Source organism: Pichia kudriavzevii, chromosome 1 (assembly GCF_003054445.1).
Source record: "Pichia kudriavzevii chromosome 1, complete sequence".
NCBI lineage: Eukaryota > Fungi > Ascomycota > Pichiomycetes > Pichiales > Pichiaceae > Pichia > Pichia kudriavzevii.
Window position 1 is genome coordinate 1,552,622 of NC_042506.1, and position 23,820 is coordinate 1,576,441.

The 23,820-nt window shown below is 41.0% G+C and overlaps 14 protein-coding genes and 2 non-coding genes across 16 annotated transcripts; 9 read left to right on the forward strand and 7 right to left on the reverse strand.

Annotated features, from left to right (window-relative positions):
- Positions 1–187: 187 nt before the first annotated feature.
- C5L36_0A07000 (uncharacterized protein) lies at positions 188–2,008 on the reverse strand (the record flags this gene model as incomplete). The annotated part of the gene is made up of 1 exon (XM_029463714.1): positions 188–2,008. The coding sequence occupies one exon, from the start codon at positions 2,006–2,008 to the stop codon at positions 188–190; it is 1,821 nt and encodes a 606-aa protein (XP_029319574.1).
- Positions 2,009–2,148: 140 nt separating this feature from the next.
- C5L36_0A07010 (uncharacterized protein) lies at positions 2,149–2,574 on the forward strand (the record flags this gene model as incomplete). Its single annotated transcript, XM_029463715.1, has 1 exon — positions 2,149–2,574. The coding sequence occupies one exon, from the start codon at positions 2,149–2,151 to the stop codon at positions 2,572–2,574; it is 426 nt and encodes a 141-aa protein (XP_029319575.1).
- A 149-nt stretch (positions 2,575–2,723) lies between these two features.
- Positions 2,724–3,083, reverse strand: C5L36_0A07020 (uncharacterized protein; the record flags this gene model as incomplete). Its single annotated transcript, XM_029463716.1, has 1 exon — positions 2,724–3,083. The coding sequence occupies one exon, from the start codon at positions 3,081–3,083 to the stop codon at positions 2,724–2,726; it is 360 nt and encodes a 119-aa protein (XP_029319576.1).
- A 2,446-nt stretch (positions 3,084–5,529) lies between these two features.
- Positions 5,530–6,927, forward strand: C5L36_0A07030 (uncharacterized protein; the record flags this gene model as incomplete). Its single annotated transcript, XM_029463717.1, has 1 exon — positions 5,530–6,927. The coding sequence occupies one exon, from the start codon at positions 5,530–5,532 to the stop codon at positions 6,925–6,927; it is 1,398 nt and encodes a 465-aa protein (XP_029319577.1).
- On the reverse strand, positions 6,922–7,302 carry C5L36_0A07040 (uncharacterized protein; the record flags this gene model as incomplete). The annotated part of the gene is made up of 1 exon (XM_029463718.1): positions 6,922–7,302. One exon carries the CDS (start codon positions 7,300–7,302, stop codon positions 6,922–6,924), a length of 381 nt encoding a protein of 126 aa, XP_029319578.1.
- Positions 7,303–7,564: 262 nt separating this feature from the next.
- C5L36_0A07050 (uncharacterized protein) lies at positions 7,565–9,136 on the forward strand (the record flags this gene model as incomplete). Its single annotated transcript, XM_029463719.1, has 1 exon — positions 7,565–9,136. The coding sequence occupies one exon, from the start codon at positions 7,565–7,567 to the stop codon at positions 9,134–9,136; it is 1,572 nt and encodes a 523-aa protein (XP_029319579.1).
- Positions 9,137–9,342: 206 nt separating this feature from the next.
- Positions 9,343–10,011, reverse strand: C5L36_0A07060 (uncharacterized protein; the record flags this gene model as incomplete). The annotated part of the gene is made up of 1 exon (XM_029463720.1): positions 9,343–10,011. One exon carries the CDS (start codon positions 10,009–10,011, stop codon positions 9,343–9,345), a length of 669 nt encoding a protein of 222 aa, XP_029319580.1.
- Positions 10,012–10,155: 144 nt separating this feature from the next.
- Positions 10,156–10,710, forward strand: C5L36_0A07070 (uncharacterized protein; the record flags this gene model as incomplete). The annotated part of the gene is made up of 1 exon (XM_029463721.1): positions 10,156–10,710. The coding sequence occupies one exon, from the start codon at positions 10,156–10,158 to the stop codon at positions 10,708–10,710; it is 555 nt and encodes a 184-aa protein (XP_029319581.1).
- A 406-nt stretch (positions 10,711–11,116) lies between these two features.
- On the forward strand, positions 11,117–12,979 carry C5L36_0A07080 (uncharacterized protein; the record flags this gene model as incomplete). The annotated part of the gene is made up of 1 exon (XM_029463722.1): positions 11,117–12,979. One exon carries the CDS (start codon positions 11,117–11,119, stop codon positions 12,977–12,979), a length of 1,863 nt encoding a protein of 620 aa, XP_029319582.1.
- Positions 12,980–13,323: 344 nt separating this feature from the next.
- C5L36_0A07085 (uncharacterized protein) lies at positions 13,324–13,707 on the forward strand (the record flags this gene model as incomplete). The annotated part of the gene is made up of 1 exon (XM_029463723.1): positions 13,324–13,707. The coding sequence occupies one exon, from the start codon at positions 13,324–13,326 to the stop codon at positions 13,705–13,707; it is 384 nt and encodes a 127-aa protein (XP_029319583.1).
- Positions 13,708–14,927: 1,220 nt separating this feature from the next.
- C5L36_0A07090 (uncharacterized protein) lies at positions 14,928–16,265 on the forward strand (the record flags this gene model as incomplete). Its single annotated transcript, XM_029463724.1, has 1 exon — positions 14,928–16,265. The coding sequence occupies one exon, from the start codon at positions 14,928–14,930 to the stop codon at positions 16,263–16,265; it is 1,338 nt and encodes a 445-aa protein (XP_029319584.1).
- Positions 16,266–17,246: 981 nt separating this feature from the next.
- Positions 17,247–17,317, forward strand: C5L36_0Atrna4G. The gene has a single exon. It is a non-coding gene; the product is annotated as a tRNA-Gly (tRNA).
- A 4-nt stretch (positions 17,318–17,321) lies between these two features.
- Positions 17,322–17,393, forward strand: C5L36_0Atrna1D. Its single transcript has one exon. It is a non-coding gene; the product is annotated as a tRNA-Asp (tRNA).
- Positions 17,394–17,529: 136 nt separating this feature from the next.
- C5L36_0A07100 (uncharacterized protein) lies at positions 17,530–20,109 on the reverse strand (the record flags this gene model as incomplete). Its single annotated transcript, XM_029463725.1, has 1 exon — positions 17,530–20,109. One exon carries the CDS (start codon positions 20,107–20,109, stop codon positions 17,530–17,532), a length of 2,580 nt encoding a protein of 859 aa, XP_029319585.1.
- A 327-nt stretch (positions 20,110–20,436) lies between these two features.
- On the reverse strand, positions 20,437–21,639 carry C5L36_0A07110 (uncharacterized protein; the record flags this gene model as incomplete). Its single annotated transcript, XM_029463726.1, has 1 exon — positions 20,437–21,639. The coding sequence occupies one exon, from the start codon at positions 21,637–21,639 to the stop codon at positions 20,437–20,439; it is 1,203 nt and encodes a 400-aa protein (XP_029319586.1).
- A 568-nt stretch (positions 21,640–22,207) lies between these two features.
- Positions 22,208–23,281, reverse strand: C5L36_0A07120 (uncharacterized protein; the record flags this gene model as incomplete). The annotated part of the gene is made up of 2 exons (XM_029463727.1): positions 22,208–22,447; positions 23,258–23,281. The coding sequence occupies 2 exons, from the start codon at positions 23,279–23,281 to the stop codon at positions 22,208–22,210; spliced, it is 264 nt and encodes an 87-aa protein (XP_029319587.1).
- Between the last annotated feature and the right edge of the window lie 539 nt (positions 23,282–23,820).

Consider the following 23,820-nt stretch of genomic DNA (forward strand, 5'->3'; position numbering starts at 1 on the left):
TCATACTTAGATGAGTACATACCTTTATGGGTTTCTCAAACTCGCCACGGCAACTAAACTGTATATACACAAAGACAAGTTGGTACGAACGTTTCCACGTTCTTTTCGATAGCTTTAGGCTTTTCAATTTAGATATAGATGGAGAAAAAAAAAAGTAACACAATAAAATAATCACAACAATATATATTCATGCAAGTACAGAAGTTGCCGTTGAAGATCTATCAATGAAATCTTCCATTGGATCATAAGACGGCAAACGATTATCATTACCTCTGTTAGCTGGTAGGTTGACGTTGAGAGCACCTAAATCCCCCACGTAGGAACCTCCGGTCCAACCATTTTCCATGAGTTTACCCAGCAATTCCTTGAGTATGAGAATCCAATCTGAGGATGTCCAGTTTTCTCTCTTTGCGTTATCCATGTTCAACCTGACCAATTGTTCTGCAGAGCTGGTGGACAAATAGTAAGTGTTTGGTAATTGCGGTAAACCGAAAAGTAGTGAATTCTTGTCGGTTTTCGAAGAAATGAACTTTGCTGGACGTCCATAAAGAGTGAAGGAGTTCAACAGGGGGATCAGCAAGCGTAACATGATTTCGCATGGTTTGACACTGGGGTGGGATTCCGGGATCAGGTAAACCAAGTGAGTTTTCAAGATAGATTTCTTGTGTAGTTTTTTTGGGACTTTTGAGTTACTGAATGAAGAGTCGGAGACTGTTGTGTCGATTGATAAGGAGGTATCGACTGATAGTAGTCTACGGTGGTTTCTGGAATTACTTCTAGAGTTACTTCTAGAGATGATCGAAGGTGTTCCTGATGGAGTTGAGGACAATGGAGCTGAATCTTGCGACCTCAGAGAGAGAGAAGATAATCTCTTTGTGATAGTGAAGGAATTTGCCCTGCTTCTACTCTTTGATTTTGGTTTAGAGATAATCGAGTCTGTATTGAGAGAGCTCTTTGTATCGTCATTCAAGATTGAATTGAGTAGGGATTCGTTGATGTAGGTGTGTGCATAAACTCGCAAGAGAGAGTTGTTAAGAATCTGAGAGGGGTCGTTAGGGTAAATGGTGTATGTTGAAATTCCGTTATTTATAGTGGCCAATAGGCATTTTTTCGTTTTTGAAGAAGAAGAGTAGATTTCCACCTTATTGTTTGGCTTAACAACGACGAGACATCTGACCCATTTATCGTTTAAAAAGGGGAAGCGAACAACACACCATTCTTCCTTTATGTTTTTGTTGTTTGGCGATAGGAGGGTTTTGATATCACTATAGTGGATTGCCTGGGAAGACAGCAAAGCGCCCGTATAAGCCTGTTGCAAATGCTGGTACTCGAATTTACATAACAAGATCGCCGAATAGAAGGAGGGGACTTCATGCTCCGAGTGCAGCTGGAAGAAAATGACCGACTTGTTGGTGATTGAAATGGAGAACAAGAGAGGGTTCTGACTGTCCAGAGAGACTTCGCAATCGCAAATGTTGATGATGATTGGGTCCTCCAAATCAGAATGGATGGAGATATCGTTACCCACCAGGTCGAATGCGGCTTCGTTCCAATTCTGGGCGTCTTCCGAGTACAGGGCGGAACCAGAGTAGTATTTTCTTGTCTGTTGGTGGTTGATCAACGTTATAACTGGAAGCAACTCTTCTGGAATGGGGGCACCGGTTGATGGTAACTGTGGTGGTAGCCGTGATTGTGATTGTGATTGCGATTGTGATTGCGATTGTTGAGAAGGAGTGGAGGCGGAGTTATTATTAGCCACATGGAATTCTCTTGGTTTCGGAACGGCATGGACTGTCTGCGGCGACTGGGTCTGTGGTGTAGCGGCCTTGGCCTTGGACGCCTTCTCCTTTCTCCTAAAGAACTTCCGGATGGACATTGACTCTGTGTGTGTGTGTGTGTGTGTATCGGTAATTGTGTTTGGACAAGAGCCCCAGAGACGGAAATGCATCAAAGTGTCTCCTCCAAACAAAAAAAAACCTTGAAGTTCACAAGATGGGAAAACGAGCATAACTAAAACGCCTTCAGAGCAGTTGCTAAAGCCTCAAGTACGAGTTATCCTATGTGGGATAGTTACACTCTGGAGAGACAGTTACGCTCTGGAGAGACAGCTGCAAAACATTGGGACTGACATACCCAGCATAGACAGCAATGATACACGCCATTCTTGTCTTTAACAACGATGGCCGTCCGAGACTTGTGCGGTTCTACAACGACACGCCGCTTGCCAAACAGCAATCACTGCTTCGACAAGTACATGCTCTTGTCTCCAAGAGGAGTCCGACAGACTCCTGCATGCTTCATTTGGAGGACGCCCATGTTGTCTACAGACACTATGCAACGCTATACTTTGCGCTCCTTGTAGACGAACACGAATCTCCCTTGGCAATGCTTGACCTCATCCAAGTGTTTGTGCAGACACTCAATGCGTGTTTTGCCGACGTGTGTGAACTGGACGTTGTTTTCCACTGGGAGGTTGTTGCCATAGCTCTTGGCGAAATGATAGAGGCCGGGATGGTTGTGGAGACCTCCTTGCCCAAAATAACGGCTGCTGTGGACTTGATGAATGGGCGATAGTCCGGCATGGAGAAGGGAGCAGTGCAAACAAGGAACAGATCCATAGACATGTAAACATATACATATACATATACATATACATATACATATACATACATATACACGAGCACGTATACTGTATGCGGGTGGGTAATATGACGGCGTACCGTCTACTTCTTCAACTCCTGCTCCATATCACGGAGAGAGTTGAGTTTCTCCTGCTGCCTAACACGGGCCTCCTCTCTTTGCACCTTCACTGAGTCCACGAGCAGCTTGTTCCCCGTCCCCTCCCATGGGTTGTACAGCTTCCCCGTCTTCCATACGGGCTCGTTGCTGTTGGCGGTCTCCCTGGCTATCTCCATAACGAGACGCTGTTCCTCCTGGCGAATCGCACGGTTCCGTTCAACGTGTGCACGTCTCTCGGGCGTCATTTCCTGGAGGAGCTGTTCCTCCGTGGGGACGGTGAACTTGAAGAGGAGAACACCGAGTCCAACAATGCCGCCGCCGTATATAATGCTTGCTCTCAACATGGTCTTCACGGGGTTTTTGTAAGGCCAATTCTATAGGGACCTGGCAATATGAATCCACAGAAGCCGAAAAAAAACGACTTTTCCATGGTTGGAAAAAGAGAAGCTCTTTTCCTCTTTGGGGAAAAAAAAGCCACCTACATAAGTTCCATAGGATATGGGAGGAGATGGGCAGTTCATATTGACGATGATTTCTAGTTTTCTGTTTCTATCAGAAGTGGTATAACCTCACTACGAACTGCTTGAACGGAGAGTGACGGTATGTGAGCAATAGAGCTCTGGAGGTTTATGTTTTGCAAGGAGATGTGTACAAACATAAATCATGGTTTGAGGATACTGTTTTATATTGTGTACAGCAAGTTCACTGTAGAAATGGTGCAAGAATGTATGCTTCAATTGTCCATGAAGGGGTTTCAGGTCAATAAAGATTGGATTGCTTAATTGTGGTGTAGGTTAAAAGTGGTTATAACGATACCGCTATATCTCTCTTTTATTTTCCCTTTGGAGAGAATCAGAAAGATATAAGATTTAAACTGGAGGCAACGCAAATAAGACCATGTTTTGGTTAGGAATGCTAAACATTATTGTCAATTCCGGAGAAAACTGTGTCGACATACTTTTGTCTAGCGGGAAAAGCCATTTACTTGTTTAAGATTGAAAACATTGGTTTCTTCAATCAAGAGGGTAAATTAGAGGCTTGCCCATAATGAGTAAAGTAGTTAACGAAGGAAAACAAGTGCACATCTTTTATTTGTGACATCCAAACATGGAATTTTTATAGTAAGATACTGCTACTATAGTCTAAACTTCAGGAGGAGGGTGGCTGGAAACGATATCTATAAGGAGGTAGATTTGGAATCAAAGTGAAGGTCAATGTCGAAGCAACTGGGCTGAAGGTGATGAAATTTAGAATTCCAAACTAGATAGCAGAAGATAGAACTTGTATATAGGTTGGGTAAAATTACAGCGGTAGAAACTGGAATATAACACAGCAATGCGTCGGCATGCAAGCATATAAGAGCCAAGTTACTAAAATCTAGTGTTGCTTCTGCAAAGAAAGTAGTATGGAAACTAACCATCACAAAAAAAAACAGAGTCTATTCCAGCTACTCTGGACTGAATGATTCGACAAGATCAAAAGATCATTCGTATGTAGTATTTACTGTTGGCGTCATAATAGAGCCAAAAAAAAAACGTAGACATGGAATTAGAACACGTAATAGATCACATATTTGCTTTAGAGGAACATATGTGAGCAAACTCCGTTATCCCATGCTAGTTCCTATGTGGCATGCATGTGAGAAGAGTTTTAAAAGACCCTTTGGAAGAAACGTTACAGGAATCCAAAGAAACTTTTGCTGGCCTGATCAAGTTCTCTATTTATTACAGAAACAAAGCAAATATAAAAAAAATACTCCAAAGAACGGATTCTGAGCTTCCATTCAAAACAACTAAGTAAACTTTTACTTAAAGTACAAATTCCTAGTGGAAAGTAAACAAGATCCAGCCCACTGAATACCACTACGACATCAAACTGTTGAGAGCCAAACTACTCAAGTACTTGTAACATCTGTTTGGCAGTACGAAGAACATCAAAAGGAGTATTTTTGTCCGCAACAATTTCAATGGATATCATGGTGCACTCGGTATCTTACAGCTGCCAAACTGAATCCAAAATCATTAATCTAAGCCAAACCAAATCTGATAGCCTGAAAAATAGCGTTTTTATCCAACAGTTGGAGAAGGTGAATATATTGAAGAAATCACTTCTTCAAAGAACAATTGGACCACTGTCTTCAAAACAAGGAGCTCAGATTCTGCTCGTAAAATAAAAGTGTCTTTCCATGGACAAGCATTTCAGTTTTTAATACCAGTAGAACTTTCACTCTAAAGACAAAGAGTTGAAAAACATGCCAAAGGCTGCATATCACTGTATATGATGTCGTACTAGTGCATGGTCGGCCATTTGCAGTACATTCACAGTCATGCTGAACCCACAAACAGGTTGACCAATGTTTCCATAAACGCCTATATTCAAATATTTCATGATCCACATTCCAGAAAATGAAAGTATAGCTTCCAAACTTGTATATTGTAATCGACAATTGTATCACATACCACAGCGTGGATGTAGTTTGAATGTCGATTTATCTCTTTAGATACTGAAACCTGTTCATGATCTACCAACAACTCCGGCAATAACCAGGTTTTGTGTCTAATGACCACGGCAACAATACGGGTGCACCTCTAGAAAGACGTAGCTGGTACAAAGTATTGTGATAACAACGAAAAACCAGCTTAGTGAACCAATTCAATGCTTTCAAATATGCAACGCATTGAAATTTTCCATCAGCGAAAAGTATGTTTTCATTTTCCTATCTGGCTCAGCACATAACATAGGCCTGTAAACACAAATATAGTGCTCCAAATCGACCAATATAGTATTGAGATGGACAAAGGGGGGCATAAGAGGGCACGTGTTGTGAAGCGACCACGGAGAGATGGTGGGTTGGATATTACGAAGATTGCAAAGACATTAAAGATGCCTGAACATGACCCAGAAACTGACATGATTGAGGAACCTCAACTGAAACTGCAGTCTAAACTTCAGCCTAAACAACAGTCTAAACTTCAGCCTAAACAACAGCCTAAACAACAGCCTAAACAACAGCCTAAACAACAGCCTAAATCCCAATCTAATCGACAAGCTAAACCACGGCCGAAACCCCGGCCTAAGCAAGAGCCTAAACCAAAAACTAAAACGAAAGCAAAATCCAAAAACCCACCCAAACAAAAGGCGGTTAGTAAAACGCAGACAAACGGTGTGGATCTGAGTCCTGAACCTAGAAATATATCACTATTTGACGTCTTAGATATGTCTGAAGATCCACTCGTTAATGACCCAGAGGAAGTGTTTGTGCTTGAATCACCGAAGAAGAAAAGAAAAACAAAGGGAAGTGAAGAGAGGGTCAATTTGACCGAAAAAATCACACAAGAGATACCTCAGGGTTTGAGATTTGATAAAGCAAAGAAAGTCCAGATTGTGAACAGAGACGAGAGAAACAACGAAGAAAATAGGGAACAGATCGAGAGAAGCGTACGAAGAGAAAGAATAGAGCCTAAAAGCCCAAGCATCATACGGAGACAATCAAGCAGTATTAGTCCCGAAAGTACCATACCACTTAATGATACAATTGGACGACCATTCCAAGATATTCTACCGCCTGTTTTGTCAAGACGTTCGTCATTGGCTAGTAGAGGACGAAGGTTATCCAATCTGGGAAACGGGTTTCAAGGAGAACCTCATGAGTCTATTCCTATAAATGAACTACACAAGCATATGGATATTTCATTGCCAGAACCAATTAGACTGAAACAATTGATTGTCTGGATATCCAAGAGAATGATGAAGGAGGAGAAATGGGCTAAACAAAAGACTCTGATTGATAATTTCATCAAGAAAATCATAGATGGAAAAGTTGATATTGACTGGTGGGTTGATGATGATGATGGTGGTGGTGGTGGTGGTGACTGTGAAAAGAACGAAGAAGAAGGTGGAAGTCTGGGTAAAGAGGCAGAGGATGTTTCTGCGGTCTTGAAAGTTGATATACCGAATGTAGACTGGGAAGAGCCAATCAACAAAACCATTGAAACACCCAACACGCCTGTACTGCCTGAACTGACGGCGGTGTGGAGGCGATTACGAAAATTTGAGAGATGTATTTCCAGGATCCACAAGATACACGAAATGGTACGTAGAGTTAGCGAGCATAAGGAAGATGTGATTGTACAAGAGCTAGAAAATGAGAGTCGAATAGATATAAGCAAGATATTTGGGGTATTATAGCAAGTATTTAGAGGCTATATGCTTCACGCGTTGATGAAATGCCTTGGATCGTATTGGGGTGTTGTATTCGTGGAATGGTGATAACGATTTTTTAATGTACAATTCATTTATTTCCATGCAGAAAAGTCTGATATTATCGGTGGGTATTGAATCCGATATGAGTATAAATTTTGTATTTGCCAAAGTAAGGTAAATGTGTATACTATTTGAATTGTAAGTGTCTATATTGGGGAAGAAGGACTTGTTTTCTTTGAATTGGACGCTCTCCAGTATATCGAGAGAAGCCATTGCAGCCATTGCAAAGCTTGAGTCTTGTGATGAAAGCTCGTAAACAGGGTGACTTGCTGCATCGACTATTGCAAAGTAGTAGCTCATTGTAGCTGGGAGTCTGTTGCGATTTATATCTTTTTGGAAGATGTAAAAAGCAAAGATAAGTTCAATTTTAGAGAGAAGCCATGGCGAAGTATCAATTCTGAGAAAAAAAAAAGAACCGATCAACAATATCTGAGACGCTTTAAATCTTGCGTGTCTCTATGTAAGCTTGAAATGGAAAATACAAATATAATGGTGTTGCTCTAGAGACAGCAACCAGTGGACAACAACGCACCCTGTACACAAACGCACATATAGAGGAGACATGCCGGAGAAGAAATCGATGAGGATCGTTACCGATCTTCCGACTTTAAGGCCCAGTACAGGGGTCTATAGTCCTACGAGGACTTCGTGGGGGGTGCCACAGGCGCCACATGCAGTGCCTTTGGGTTCGCCAACAGAGAGTTTCTCTAATCGGGAGGTAATACATGAAACGGAGAACTTCTTGGAGAACCGGGCCAGGCTTCTCAATGAGATGCATATCAATCGAAACAGTGTTGAACTACCACAACAGAAGAAAACAAAAAAGACCGTCAAGAAGCCCGTTACCCAGAAGGCCGAACAAGTGAGGAAGTACCTTGAGATATACTATGAGACAATTGGGAGGTATCAGAAGGAGGATACTCCCATTGACGAGCTCAGTTGTGTTTGGAACCCTGTACAGGTGATACGAGACAGACGGCTACGATATAAGTATGGAGACAAGGTCCGGGGTAACGCGCTACCGATACCGCGAGTGAAGTTGGCCAGTCGGCAATTTAGCAGGCATGAGAGAGGGAGGTTAATTTGGGAGGTCAGACTGCACGAGTATCTAATAGACATTGAATGGAGAGCAGGGCATTGGAGGCAATTGCGGAATGCCAAGGGTGAGAAGTGGATGAGTGAGAAGAGGCACCGAGAGAGGAGAGCTGAGGAGAAGCTGGGTGTGGAAAAGAATCGAGTAGCAACTGATAAGGATGGTGGAGTTGGAGAGGAGGCCTTTAGTAGCAATGAGGGAGAGCTGGTGCGTCGGTCTGGGAACCATTCTCATTCAGAGACGATATTGTCTGTGAGGGATGGTAGCCACATAGACGGGGAAGGAAAGAAAGAAGGAGAGGAAGGGAAGGAAGAAGTTGGAGCTGAAGATAGAGAAGGGCCTGACGATCTCGACAATGGTGTTGATGATGGTGTAGATGGAATGGGTGGTAGTTTAGTGAACGGACACGCAATAACCAGGCACCACCACAACCACGACCATCTTCATGACAACAGTGGAAGCAGAAGAGAAGGGACTGTTGAGAGTAGCATTCTTCGAGAGTGTGGATACTATGCTGCCGTTTCTTTAGAGCTAGTACGTGTTGTCAACGATTGTTTGAGTGCTGTTTCCGGTAGCACGCATTCGTTGCGGGTGGAAGAGTCTGTTCTCCGTGAACGGGTGAAGCGGGCCCACGTGAGAGAAACACATTTACAAGATAGCGTAGCAGAGGTACTTGGCACTGTTATGGATGATGCCAACAAGCTCTTAGAGTCTGTGAGTTTGCTGGAGAACGACATTGAGCAAGCAAGGAACTCTTCTGCTATGGAGGATGCCATAGTGGAGGAACTACTGGGGTACTGCGATCGAAGCAGCGGAGAGATCAATACAAGTATAGGATTAGAGCTGCGGGCCCTTGAGGAACGTGCTGGGCGGTTGTCGGGCAGCTCACTGGAGACACACGGTAGCACTCTGGGGAACACGCTCTTTGAAGGTTTGATTGTGTGTCTGCTGTGGGGGGTATGGATTATTGTTGAGACGTGGTTGTTGTTGACCATGATGGTCAAGAGGACGGTCTTGGTGTTGAAGTGGTTGCTCATTTAATAACTGAAAGTACCTCTACGAGGATCGACAATGTTATTTATACACGGTTTTTCTTCCCCACATAGTAATACTCAACTGGTAAATTTCCCCATTACTCTGCATGTGTTCGTAGCGATATACGGTGGACAAATGTACGTTTAAAACTATGAATCTATACTACCTAAACTATAAGGGTAAGAAGCTGAATTGCGTTTCAGCGGCCATGGTTAGTTTGTGCCTGTAGAACCGAAACCGCCAGCGCCTCTCTCTGTTTGGGAGAGTTGAATCCATTCGGCATCATCAAGGACATGGACTTGTGGAGTGGCAATTTTCTCAAGGACCAGCTGGGCAATACGATCACCACAAGAGACTGTGAAATCTTGTTGAGAATGGTTGAAGAGCAGCACCTTTACTTCACCTCTGTAATCGGCGTCCACCACACCTGCACCTGTTGCAATGCCGTGTTTGACAGCCAAACCGGACCGTGGAGCCACTCTGGCATAGGTGTCTTGTGGACACACTACGGCAACCCCTGTAGAGACAAGGGCACGGCCGTTTGCCGGGATGACACAGGCCTCACTGGCATAAACGTCGTAACCGGCACTTAATGGAGAGCCTCTTGTAGGTGCCTTAGCTGTGGCGGACAGTAAACGTACTCCTAAACTCATTTCTTTTTTTTTTGATGGATCAATAATGGCGGGACTATAGAGGACAGGTATTGGTGCAACAGTGTATCTCTTAAAGAGATAATATATACACACACATGTACATGTACGTATACATATATGACTATATACATATATATATATATATATATAATAATAACCACCTTGCACATTATTCACAAAATTGGAGACGCGTTTTGATTTTTTTTTTTTTTTTTTGTTGTCTTTCATATTATTCGCGTCGCCAAAAAACCACAAAACGCGTTTTCCACACCACCGAATTGTACCGCATTTCTCCCCTGACGGACATTGACACAACCACTCCTTGCAAATACCACTGTAATTATAGTCATTATTATAACTGTTTCTATACCAATGACCAACGAAACCACATGCACGTGCAGCACCCCTCTATTTGGCGGGGCCCTAGTTGCAGCTCTCCCACATGGACTCCTTGACGCCTCCAATATCAGGCCCGTTCCTGACAACCAGGAGGTGTTTATAGCAACCGCCACCAACAACCAATTACAACAATCAAATGCAACATCGACGCAATCGACGCAATCGACTCAATCGTCAATTACTTCTGTTGTTATTGACATACTAGAACAGCCATGTGGCGCCGACGCGTCGCCGACCGCCGTCGTGCGTGCGCACGTGACCGAGATACTTCGACTAGCGGGGACAACCGATATTGAGCAACTAGTTTCTACGCTCGCCGTTACCGAGATCCAGCCGCCGCTCGACGCGAGGGTCGTTTTCGGGGGTGCCGCGCATTTGCCACAGATGAACATCACAGTGCTCGTCCTAAGACTTGGAGAACCGCTCTCAGCGGATATTGTCGTAACTCTCTCCGGTGGTACTCTTTCCGACGCGTCGGCAGTGGCCCATTCATTCAAAGTTGTTCACAAATCTCTCTTTGGAGTGTAGTCGCTAGTTTTTCCGGTTTCCTTTTTCCGTTTTTCGTTTCCGTTTCCGTTTTTGTTTCCGTTTCGAGTTATTCCGTTATAGCATATATCGCACAAGTGTTTATTATGTCATACAATGCCATTAGTCGTGAACCCGTTTGGGAATATTTTGTTGTATTTGTTGTATTTGTTGTTGCATTTGTTGTATTTGTTGTATTTGTTGTATTTGTTGTATTTGTTGTATTTGTTGTACTTGTTGTATTTGTTGTATTTGTTGTATTTGTTGTATTTGTTGTATTTCTTTGTCGTTCTTTATATTTGTACATATTGGTGTCACCATATAGCACTAACACTCTTGTGCATCTACACCCCACTGCATCCCCCCCCCTTTCTCCTCCTCACATATCCTCCCTATACAGCTCTCGCAGATGATGCTCTCCACCTTCGTCGTACTCCTCTTCACGGCTGTATCCTTGGCTCTAGAGGATCTCGATGCCACCACCTTCAACGTGGATCTCTCTAAATTGCCCGGATTTGACAGTCTCCATGCTCCTCAAAACTTGAGCTCCCATGCAGGCCATATAGAAATTGACAATGGACATGGATCTCTCTTCTTTTGGGATTTCTACAATGATTGGGAAAAAGACCGTGCATCTGGTGACAGTGATAGCGACCGACCCCTTCTTATTTGGTTGAATGGCGGCCCCGGTTGCTCGTCCATGGATGGTGCACTTATGGAGATTGGTCCTTTGAGGGTGGATTCTCAAGAAACGCTAGTTTGGAATAAGGGGTGGTTCGATAAAGTTGATATGATGTTCATCGATCAACCCCTTGGTACAGGGTTCTCCACCTTGGATGGAGAATACGAAACAAATTTGGTTGACTCTTCAAAACACTTGGTTGAATTCCTCGTTAATTACGCAACTATTTTCAGAGACCAATGGGAGTCCCATAAATCAATTATAATTGCAGGTGAAAGTTATGCTGGTCAATACATTCCCCATTTGGCCAATCTATTGAAAAACCATTCTTTGATTGCCGAAAATAACAAGTCCCTCTCACTCATGTTGGGTAATGCCTGGATCGATCCTAATCTACAGTCATTATCTTATATACCTTATTTGATGTCCCATGGAATCATTGAAGATGATTCCAAATTGGAAAAACTGCTAACTTATCATGATCAATGTCAAAATGTTTTGCGCTTGAAAGACGTCCCATTTGAATCCACCCAATGTGAAATGATACTAAACAAAATCTTATCAACATACAGGAAAAAGGATAAAAGTAACGGTATAGATCAATGTCTGAATGTCTACGATATATCCAAAGTCGACAACTATCCATCTTGTGGTAATAATTGGCCTGAGTTGTTACCTTCAATTACTCACTATCTCAATTTACCTGAGGTTCAGTCGGCCTTAAATATTGATCATAAAGAATGGATGGAATGTAACAATAATGTCCATCGTTCGTTTGACCCCCACCAGATTTCCGCAAAGCTGCTCAAGGGCCTATTGGATGATGGAATCAGAATTCAATTGTTTAGTGGTACCAATGATTTGATATGTAACTATCTAGGCACAGAAATGGTAATTGCCAATTACATATTGAACGACCCCAGCTATAAGTTTGAGATGAACGCCTGGTTCCATGATGAGCAGCTTACAGGAGAAATGTGGTACTCGAATAACCTCACTTATGTGAAAGTCAACGGTGCAAGCCATATGGTCCCTTATGATTATCCTGTAAAATCGGCAGCTTTGCTGGATATCTTGCTCACAGATACATTTCCAAATACATTCCACACATCCTCCACAGAGGAGGTCGGTTATGCGGACACAGACAAGGATTCTGACGAGGTTACTGATCGTCCAACAATCACAACTAGGGGTAACAGGTGGATTATCGCATATATTATTCTCATTTTACTGATTGCGTCATTAGCATTCTACATCTACCGAGCATTGAAGTCTAGGAGATACTCTTCCTTGTCTCAATCAAAACCGACCAACACGTACACGGGCTATGCGTTGGAATGGATGACTAGGCAAAACGGTGAGAAGAGGAAGAAGAAGGTTCATTGGTTGGACATCCAGGATGAAAATAATGATGGTGATAGTAATCCTAATGAGATGGACACTGACACCAACAATGTTTACGATAATAACACAAATAACACTGATGAAGTCTACGACGGTGAAAGGATGGAGAACGCATTAGACGATGTAGAAATGCAACAGCTGCAGTCATTACGAAAGGAGACGAATGTGGGTCATGAAGAAGTGTAAGCTTAGATACTAGACGTTTTTTATACCACTAACTAAATACCAAAATCGAAAAAAAAAAGCTCAAAATGAAAGGTCAAACTATAATATCGCTTGACTTACTCTGTCATACTTGCAGACCTCATCAGCCAATTGAATAAAGAGGTCATTTCATTTAACTGGGTGTGCCTGTTCAGACACACACCTAATGCACAACTAGTCTAGGTTGTAAACTAACCAAAATTATTAGCAGCTCATTCAATTTCTTCCTTATTCTACTATCTGGCTCTCCTTACTTATCTGCATGTATCAGGTATGATTACAGTTACAAGAAGTGCAACCAAAAATGTTGATTTTACCAGCAACCAATGCGAAGGGCAATGTTGGCATTGCATATTACAGGCATTTTTTATCAAAATTCATATGTAATCCTTGGATACATAACCCAAAACTCGACCCTGTTGACGTATGGAATGGAACATTTTTATAGAAGAAAAATGTACGTTTTGATGCCCACTTCCATAAATGCAAGTAGCTTAGGCGACATATTCGGTCAGTATGTTGAATTGTTAGAGTTTAAGAAGGGAGAGAATAACCAGCAGAAATTTTATGGTTTGTACCAAACTAAGTCAATCAGATCAAGCCTTTATCTATTTGTTTTTTCTATTGAGTACCAGATACTAACTGTGTTCCGTTTAGGAAATATCCATAGTCGCAAGGAAAAGGTTTTTATATCTTTTGTTCAGGGATAATACAGGATTCCTCTACCATCAACATGAACCATAATGTCAATGCCATGTTAATGCCATATCAATTTATATTGCAGATATGGCCTAAGGTTAATACAACTTCTGGTTGTGGCTATGGGACCTCACAATAACAGAAATTGAATCTTTCCGGATTGCAAAAGGTGAATTTGGCTCTCTTTCTCCTGATTTAACCTAGTCGAGTTTCAATGCAACCTCAATTCGTAGATAGGGATGGTAGGAATACGGCACATTGATAATGGTTTCTAACTGCTCTTTACCTAGCCAAGTAAACATGCAGTAGCGTATTCTCTTTGAAATCCAAATTTACTAGATAATACCAAGTACATAATCAAAGTAGATTTGGCAGCAGAGATTTCCCCCATAAAAAAAGTAAAAGGTATCTTTAGGGCATAGATTCTAACCTTTGGCCTCTTTGGTTTTTGAAGAAGGTACACTTAATTCCGAAACTAACTTTATTTGCAGTGACAAAATAAGACAAGTTTGGAAAAGCTATTATGCAATAGAACTGACTGACGAATTGTCAGCTACTGTCTTTACTTCCAAACCGAGACAGAGCAACAATTCTTTAGTTGATTTGAAACTGTCGGCAGTAGTTAACATCAGGTTTTAACTTTTTGAGGTTTATAGCCTAGCATAGACAGGTAAAAAAAAAACAAAGTTCAAAGGCAGAAGATTTGTAATAGGAGTAACGCTAGAATAACTTGTTTTATTCATCCTCATTAAGCTAAATTGTCATTAGCTAGAAATCTTTTGAAGGGAAATAGTGCTTTTGTTTATATGCTTCTCTGGACATTCTTCCAATATGGAAAAAAACTATGATTGTACAATGATTCCAACAAAGCCGTTGCCCCTGTTACTAACGAACCGGAATTCTGACGTTCTGTTTACCTGCCTTGTATTGATCCTAGTGTAACCCCACAGTAAATAGTATCTCGGGTTGGTGCACATGAAAGAGAAGTGTGGCTTCCTTCTTTTTAAGCGTAACAGATAGCGCCACAAACGTTTGAGCCACCACCAATTCTTTCCAGTTCAATCATTACTTAAAAGGAACATATCTCCGGTAAATAATGTATAGATATGGCCATGATGACAAATATCATAAGGTGTGGCATGCATAAACACTCACTTGCTTGAGTTGTTATAAAAAGGGCTAATGAGTAACTTCAGTACAACTGTCATTCTGAGCTAGACTAAAATGTTGAATGAAAACAAGCAAGTATATAATGGCCGCTAAAACAGAAACAGTTCAGGGACATAACAACGAGACTTTAGAAGTTGTCAACGATATCCCTATTGATAAACAAATTGAAGAGTTAATCAGATCCCATAAAGAGTTAAGCATCACAAGGTCATCCATTGTTAAGTTTAACTACACTGGTGGTGCTGATCCTGAAGGATTAAAACTACTCCCTGAGTCTTCAAGAAGGAGAATTGAAGAAGATGGTCTTGACGTCTCCCAAGGTTATCCAGAGATTCCACCAAGGTCTGAAATCCCAATTTTCGTTGATGAAGCTTATGCTATAAGAGCTGAAGATGCGCCTTTTGTCGAAAGGGGTAAGAATGCAGATCCGGAGAAAAAGGCCCTATTTGGTGCTGCCAAAGAAGTGATCCACTTGACCAAAAATGTTGGTACTGAAATTGTCGGTTTGCAACTTGCAGACTTGACTGACCAACAGAAGGATGAGTTGGCTCTTCTTGTTGCAGAGAGAGTCGTTGTTTTTTTCAGAGACCAAAAACTTCCACCTACTAAACAACATGAATTGGGTAAGTACTTGGGTAACATTGAATATCATGCTCAAGTTCCCCATGTTACTGGTTTACCGGGAGCAACTGTTATCTGGAACGACTACCTTAACAAAAAGGGATCTAAATTGAACTACGCTAATGCAAACTTGGCAAACTGGGATGTCTTACGGAACCCAGGTTATGGTAACCAAGTTTGGCACACTGATTTGGTCCACGAGCATCAGCCTGCTGGTTATACCCACTTACATTTAGATGCGGTTCCCTCTACTGGTGGAGATACGATCTGGGCATCTGGTTATGGTGCTTATGACAAACTATCTGATGAATTTAAGAAGTTTTTGGACGGCAAAAAGGCGGTTTTTCTTTCTGCCCACACCTACCTAGACAGAAACGACCCATTGGGTGGTCCTAAGAGAGTTGAAAGAATTCACCCATTGGTTAGAACACATCCTGCAACAGGTTGGAAATCCTTGTTTGTTAACAGGGGGCTAACTAAGAGAATAATTGGTGTTTCTCCAGTCGAATCAGACCTTATCCTAAATTACTTGTTTGACGTTTATGAGAAAAATGCAGACATTCAAGTAAGATTCAAATGGACACCAACAAAACAAGGTTATGGAACATCTGCTATCTGGGATAATAGAATCTCTCAGCATAGGGCAGTTTGGGACCACGAAGGTGAGGAGCCAAGACATGGTACTAGAGTTACCTCTTTGGCGGAAATTCCATTTTTTGATCCGGAATCAAAATCTCAAAGAGAAGCATTGGGCAAACCAATTCATAAATGGGATTAACTTAAAACCCAATGTTTCCTTACTATATATAGATTGAATATTATAGTCTATGTTTTTAACCTTCAGAAGCTCAAATTCATGTAGCCGTTGAAAACCTAGAATGTAGATTTTTTTTTCTCTAAAAATTTACTTTTCTTTTTCTAAAAAGTCGTATCAGGCATCAAGTTCACATAGATTTACTAGCCGTATGAAAATTTGACCCACAAGTATTGATTACACTTTGGATATTCATGTTAAAGTTATAAATTGAACTGTTCTTAAATGGGCTTATATGAAATAACAATTAAAAAAAAATTAACGAAAAATGGGGAAACGTGAAATTGAGAGGAACACCAGGAGGGTGTTAATCTAGACACGTAGAGTTAGGCTAGGTTTTTCTAAAATAAAAGAGGTAAACATAGATATATGAGTTAGAAAATAGTAACTTCCTGGATCTGATATTATGCCTGGTTCCGTCAGATTAACCTTATTTGAACTGGTAGGGAAGTCAATGTTCCCAATCAACTAACATTTTAATTAACCACCTCAATGAAATGCTCTTCTTATCACTGTTGGTTTGATGGAAAAACTTTAAAAACGCATAATCATCCTGAGGTGGTGAGAGTAGCAACTTCAGGAGATTGTATACTTCAAATACAAGTCAGTATATTTTTAGTTCACTTAGCAAACACCACTCAGTTTATGTAAATACGATCACATGTACTATTACTGATGAATACAAATTCACGTAACGTGTAAAACTTTACACTTTTTTACGAAACTTATGACACTCAGTACCAAAAAAAAACACTCAATCCCTTTGTTTGTTTGAATAATTTTTCAAGATAAACAAAGGGATTAAAAGCAACCAAATTTTAGTAGATATCCATTAAAAATATCGTTTAACAGATCAGTTACCTAGCATTTAAGCATTATAATGCAACTATTTGGTCTTTACATCTTACCAGTGTGAAAGAGCGTTGCAGTGAAAACTCACAAGAAGCGCAAGTGGTTTAGTGGTAAAATTCAACGTTGCCATCGTTGAGCCCCTGGTTCGATTCCGGGCTTGCGCAGTTATCCGAGATAGTTTAGTGGCTAGAATTTCCGCTTGTCACGCGGGAGACCCGGGTTCAATTCCCGGTCTCGGAGTTGGTTTTTTATAACTCAGTTGTTTTGATTTATTTGATATTATAAACCCTCTTAGGAACAATAACAAAAAGTGCCTGTAAATTTAATGGGTTTATCAGTATACATATCTAGTCGTTATTTATCAAAATAAAATTTATCAGCTTTCCTGGCTTTCCTCATTGATGACAGATGGATCGAAAACCATCTTCATTTTACCACCAGGGATGATTCCAGGAGTTTCAGGTAAACCTGTGTTTGCTATATTACTCCGTTCAGGCAATTTCAAGATACCGTCGCTTTGGTTACTAATTAGTCCTTTCATGTCAAGTTTCTCAGATAATGTTTTTCTACGACGGGCCAGACCTGATTCATCATCCACTGAAGGTAGTCCCAACTTAGTTGGTGGATTGATAGGGCTCTGTAGAATATTTATCTTTGGGACGCTATTTGAGTTTGTATTGGTCAGGCTTGAGCTATTCGTTGCATTTGCATTTGAATTTGCAGTAGATGTGTTAATATTCAACGTCATAGCCGAACTATTATTTGAACCACTAGGGGTTAATCTTCCAGTACTGGAATTAGTAGCTGCCAAACGATTACCGTTCCTAATAATGGATGCTTGAACTTTACGTGGGGCATAGGAAAAATAATCTCCCGAAGAGCCTCCAGGAGGGGTATTGTTTGCACTCAAAGTTGGTGATAAGATTGGCCTTCTATTTCTTGCTGGAGAATTGGCACGGGACGAAGACCTTGAAGATCCCCTGGACGATGAATGTGAGTCAAACGATGAGGAAGACGAAATTCTCATATTAGGTTGGGATCTGATGGATTTGAAAGATATCGAAGGTGTCTTATTGTTATTGTTACTACTACTATAATTACTATCTCCATTTTCATCATGCATTGCTTGGATTTGGTGGAACTGGGACTTGTACTCCTCAGTCGACGAGCTATTCATTGATTGTATGTCAGGTGGTGTGGAAATAGAGAATGTGGCCGACAATGGGGACATAGCCGAAGCTGCTGGTACCTTATTACGGGAATTAACAAAGTCATTCTGTTCGGTTGAAGTAGGAACAGAATCACTAGGATTCTCTTCATCGCTCTCGTTATCATCATCATAACTGACGTTTCTTTCTATTGTGTTATCAAACTCACTCAAATCAGTCAAGTATTCGATCCATTTAGATGCAGAATCTATATCTGGGCATTTGAACGTAAACTTTTGTTTGGAATGTTCACTTTTATCTTTGTAGACACGCAGCTGAAATTTTCTTGGATCGCTATCAACTTCGGTTAACGAAATATCATTCAATGAAAAAGATTGTAGTGGTGTTAGTTCTTTTATCCTATCACTTGTTTTATATTCGTGTAGGTAATTGATTGTTAGAACATAATAGAATTTAGAGTAATTTTTCAAGTATTTGGACTTACGTTCGAGATAACCAGAATAGATGCATGAACTAATAACATTGTTCCGATAAGGATAGACAATGTCAGAATTTTTTCTCACTTGTTTCTTTTTAGCCAAAGTAGTTTTGGCATTGATTGGCAAAAAGTTCTTCTTGTTATCATTTCTGATGAAGAAATCCCAATCTATTGTTGGTTCGTTTTTCAGGAAACCATTCTTGAAGGGTGCTATCAGATAATCTTTAACAGTGTTCAGTTCGGTATCTATTAAATCGGTGTATGTTCCAATACATGACTGGATTTCAGAATATAAAATCTTCTCCAATTGGACTGCTTTATATTGTAAATCATAGTACATTTCCTTCAAATGGGCTTCAATATAAAGTTGATCCTTCAATTGTAAATCCAGTTTCAGCTTTAGAATGTAGGGATCCGATTTGGGGCTAAAGGAAGAAGTCAAATTTAAAGTCGTACCCAAACTTGACTTCGAATGTCCCGTTTTCAACAATTCGATGGACGTTATGTAATCCGATAAGATACCACCAGTTTTAGCAATTTCCATTTTCAAGTTTTTAGTTTTATAATCAGAGGAATGTTTGATGGAGTTCATCTGCCTGATGGTTTCGTTCAACTGGTCCTTCAAATTCTCCAATCTTGGAATGAGACGATTCGAGAGATGTTGATAAGTTGACAGTTCCTTTTCCTTCAAGTAGTTATGGTTGTTAAAAAAGGTTGACGAGATGGAAAGAATAGAAGAATCACCGGGTGGCAAGAACGTAGTCTGCAACAGCTTATTGACGATATTCTGCTGATCCATATTCAGTTTGAGCATTTGATCGTCTTCAAAACCGGAACTTGTATCTTCCTTTACATTTGAGGTGCTCATTGATTTCTTCAAACCTTTGCTATTGTTTGCCTTGACTTTCAATTTACCTGAGTTTTGGCGTCTAAGAATTTCCAAGTTTTCCAACATGGCCTTGTTACCCTGGTATGTTTGACTTTTAAAGACACACATCTCCTTGAAGTAGAAGATGATTTGTTTGATTATCATTTTCCAAATACTGAACCTATAGATCAATTGATCCACCGGTCTAGGGTCGTCGATGTTCTTGAACGGCAAGTAGTATGGAGAATGGTAATCATCAGGAGATAAGACCGACTGTGTGGCGAATTTGGTATTGTTCCTGTAGACGGTGTCCAAGTTCACCACGCTCTCCGATTGCTGGTGGGTTTGTTGAAAGGGAATGTTGGTGAGCCCCGGGATCCCAGGAATGCTAGGAATCGATTCCGAGGAGGATGCTGTGTGTAAATAGGGCCTACTACTCATTGCCAAACAGAATAATTGGCAACTTGAAAGGATGAGAAAGACATAGATCCAGGGGAATATGTGGAAATGTCCCTTCAGGGGGGCCTATCTATTTAAGTCGATTTCCAGCATCGGTTATTTTTCTCAATTTCGATTTTCTGTCACACGCCAACGGGAAAGCTCGGTCCTTAAGTTGTTAGAATGGGTGCACCCTTCACCTTCGGTGCAATACGCTGGTGGCCATTATATTATAGGAGTTTATAATTACTATATACTGTATAAAAACAGATGGGGGGGTTATAAGAGAAGAGAGTTCGAGGGGAGGGGGAGACAACTATAACAGCAACTCTAATCGTTGTTGAACAAGTGACCAATATCAGCTGGTAATTCTTGGATTTGGGTGTTGTAGAACATTTCGATTTCTCTCATTCTAGTGATATCGTTATCTGCCAACAAGTTGATTGCAACACCCTTTCTACCAAATCTACCGGATCTACCAATTCTGTGAATGTAGTTTTCATTGTTATCTGGTAAATCGTAGTTAATAACAAGAGAAACTTGTTGAACATCAATACCTCTTGCTAATAAATCGGTACAAATCAAGATTCTTGAAGAACCAGTTCTGAATTCAGCCATAATCTTATCTCTATCTTGTTGAGACATGTCAGAGTGAATAGAAGAGACAGTGAAGTTTTGCTTTGTTAAAGCTTCAGTTAATTCTTCAACTCTTCTTCTAGTATTACAGAAAATAACTGCTTGAGTAACAGAAATGGAATCATACAAGTCAATCAAACACATCAATTTATATTGGTCTTCTTCAACATTGACATAGAATTGCTTAATACCTTCCAAAGTCAATTCGTCCTTCTTGACCAAGATTCTAACTGGATCTCTCATAAACTTGGTGGTGACATCAAGAACATCCTTTGGCATTGTAGCAGATAATAGGACAACTTGAGTAGTTTCTGGAAGATATTGGAAAACCTTGTGGATTTGTTCCTTGAAACCTTGGGATAACATTTCATCGGCTTCATCCATAATGAACATCTTGACATCTCTTGTTTTGAAATAACCTCTGTCAATCATGTCAAAGACTCTACCAGGAGTACCAACAACAATTTGAGCACCGGCATTCAATGCTTCAATGTCTTCGCCCATTGGCTTACCACCAATACATGCATGGACAGTGACGTCCATATGCAAAGCAATGGAGACAACAACTCTTTGAATTTGCAATGCCAATTCTCTAGTTGGTGCCATAATTAAAGCTTGGGTCTTCTTGACGGTTTCGTCAATTCTCTGCAATGCAGAAATGGAGAAGGTTGCAGTCTTACCTGTACCGGACTGTGCTTGTGCTAGAACATCTCTACCAGAGACAATTGGCAAGATTGCCCTTTGTTGAATAGCAGATGGCGCTTCAAAACCTAAACCGAAAATACCTCTAATGATTTCTGGTTTCAAGTTCATTTGGTCAAAAGTGGTTGCAACTTCATCGTAGTTGGTTTCAATGGTGCCTTCTGGGCTGGCAAGTGGCTTTTCTTCAGTAGACATGGCTATTGGGCACTGTTTGTTTGCTAAATGCTAGAAGTTCAAAGGATTCAAAGAGAGAAAAGAGTTACAAGTACTACAAAGTATGAAAAGTGGGAAAATGTGGGCAAAGGCTCTCCCATTTCCCATTTCCCGTTTCTCATTTCCACCTTGTTTTTTTTTTTTTTTTTTTTTTTGCTTTTGACGGTGGTTGTTAAATTTTCACCCATTTTTTTTCTCTCACTGTTTCCACTATAAGCAAAAAAGAAAAAAAAAACAAAAAAAAAAATTTTTTTTGATGGAAAATAATCTTTGAGTGCGGCAAGGCCGGGTAACTAATACAAGGATATGACAACAGTAAAGAGACGGAGTATTTGAATGGTAAGCTAGGGAGGACAATGTCGAGTAGACGGAGAGAAGGTATATGAGTGTATGTGGAATGAGGAATGGAGATAGGTGAGAGCATTACAACAAGAGAACGGTGCATACAGATATAGTTAGTCAGAGAGTAACACGGTGTATTTTGATTATATATATATATATATAAATGTATTAATATATATGGCTTTTCAGTTTGTGTTATAAAGGTTTCTTAACGAGAGTAAGACCAGACATTGTGGATCAAACCGTCTTGTTGGGCCAATCTGTTGATTTGGTCGTCAGCCTCACCTCTGGATCTAATGAAACCGGACAATGCGTACAAGGTGTTGGAGTCTGGGATAGCTCTACCTTCTTCGTCGACATTAGCGACTGCAATTTGGACAGATGCATGGTCCTTAGCCTTGATGACTCTGTTGGTAGCAGAACACTTTCTTGGAATGTATAATTCAACCTGTAGAATGTAGATCGGGGGAGGGGGGGGAACAATGTTAGTAGCTAGTCTTGACTGCGAGTGGGACTACAAGGGCCACTGAGAAGGGGAGAGATGGGGACTGTTTTCGCAAGTATTCAACAAGACACGGGCGGTCAATTTCTCCTTTCTCCACAATCAAGTAGTTGACAATTGTGGCGTGTCAAGACACTTGAGGTGGAGGTCAAACAACAATGGTGAGTACCGAGTGTGTCATTAAGAGATATAGAAATGTGTAACGGGTAGTCCCTTCTGCCATTCTTGTGGACTCAATGGGGGGTGGAGTGTAAGAGACAAGTATTTTACTGATAGAAACGGCCAATCTCTTCAACTGGCCTGAAACCAAGTGCAGCAGGAGCAGCATCAAAATGTCTATGATACATTATGGTGATTTCCGTGATGAGCTGTAGATTCCAAAACACCATATGCGGTTGCTTGGATATACTAGAAGTCCAAACTCTCTTGGTCCTCCCATGTCTCCATTATTCCTAGACGTTCCTGCAAAGCGTCCAACTCTTGTCAAGAGAAACAGTCTTGTCAAAGGAAAAACACTCTTGTCAAGAGAAACAGTCTTGTCAAAGGAAAAACACTCTTGTCAAAGGAAAAACACTCTTGTCAAGAGAAACACTCTTGTCAAGAGAAACACTCTTGTCAAGAGAAACACTCTTGTCAAGAGAAACACTCTTGTCAAGAGAAACACTCTTGTAACATCTCTTGTCGTACAATCGAATTTCCTAGACATCTTCTCCACTCTCCGTTCCCCTCTCGTCCTGGAAATTCCATAATACATACTAATTCACCCTTATCGTTTTGCATAACTGTGTGTGTGTGTTTGAACCTCTTAAAATTCCAACAAGGATTCAAGTTGGTACCTTCAAAGTCTATCCAACTTCAACAAACCTCAACATCTCTGTTATTTTTTTTCCCCCCTACTCCTCCTACAGTTTCTCCAAGCCAAACTGGGAATTGGCAAACTGGGAATTGGCAAACTGCCAATCTCCCTCCCTCTCCCTCATCCTGGAACGCACACACTCTCCGCCCTATCCCTCCGCGTCCAACATTCCCACTGGTGAGAGCTCCCACTCGTTCTCCCAACTACGGAAAAAACAAAAGAAGGCGCCTGCGTGCGGTGCGCGGGGTGCGTGTCCGCCCGCCACGCCAAAACACAGTCACAGAAGCGGCTCAGGGAGAGGGGGGGGAAGTTTGTATCCATTTTAATTTTTGAGAATTTCAAGGAGCGACACAAACAGAAACGCAAAACAAACCGCGAAATTTGTTTTTCGCTTTTTTCGCTTTTTTCGCTTTTTTTTTTAAAAAACATTTTTCATTATTATTCAAAACGCTGAGCCTCTAAT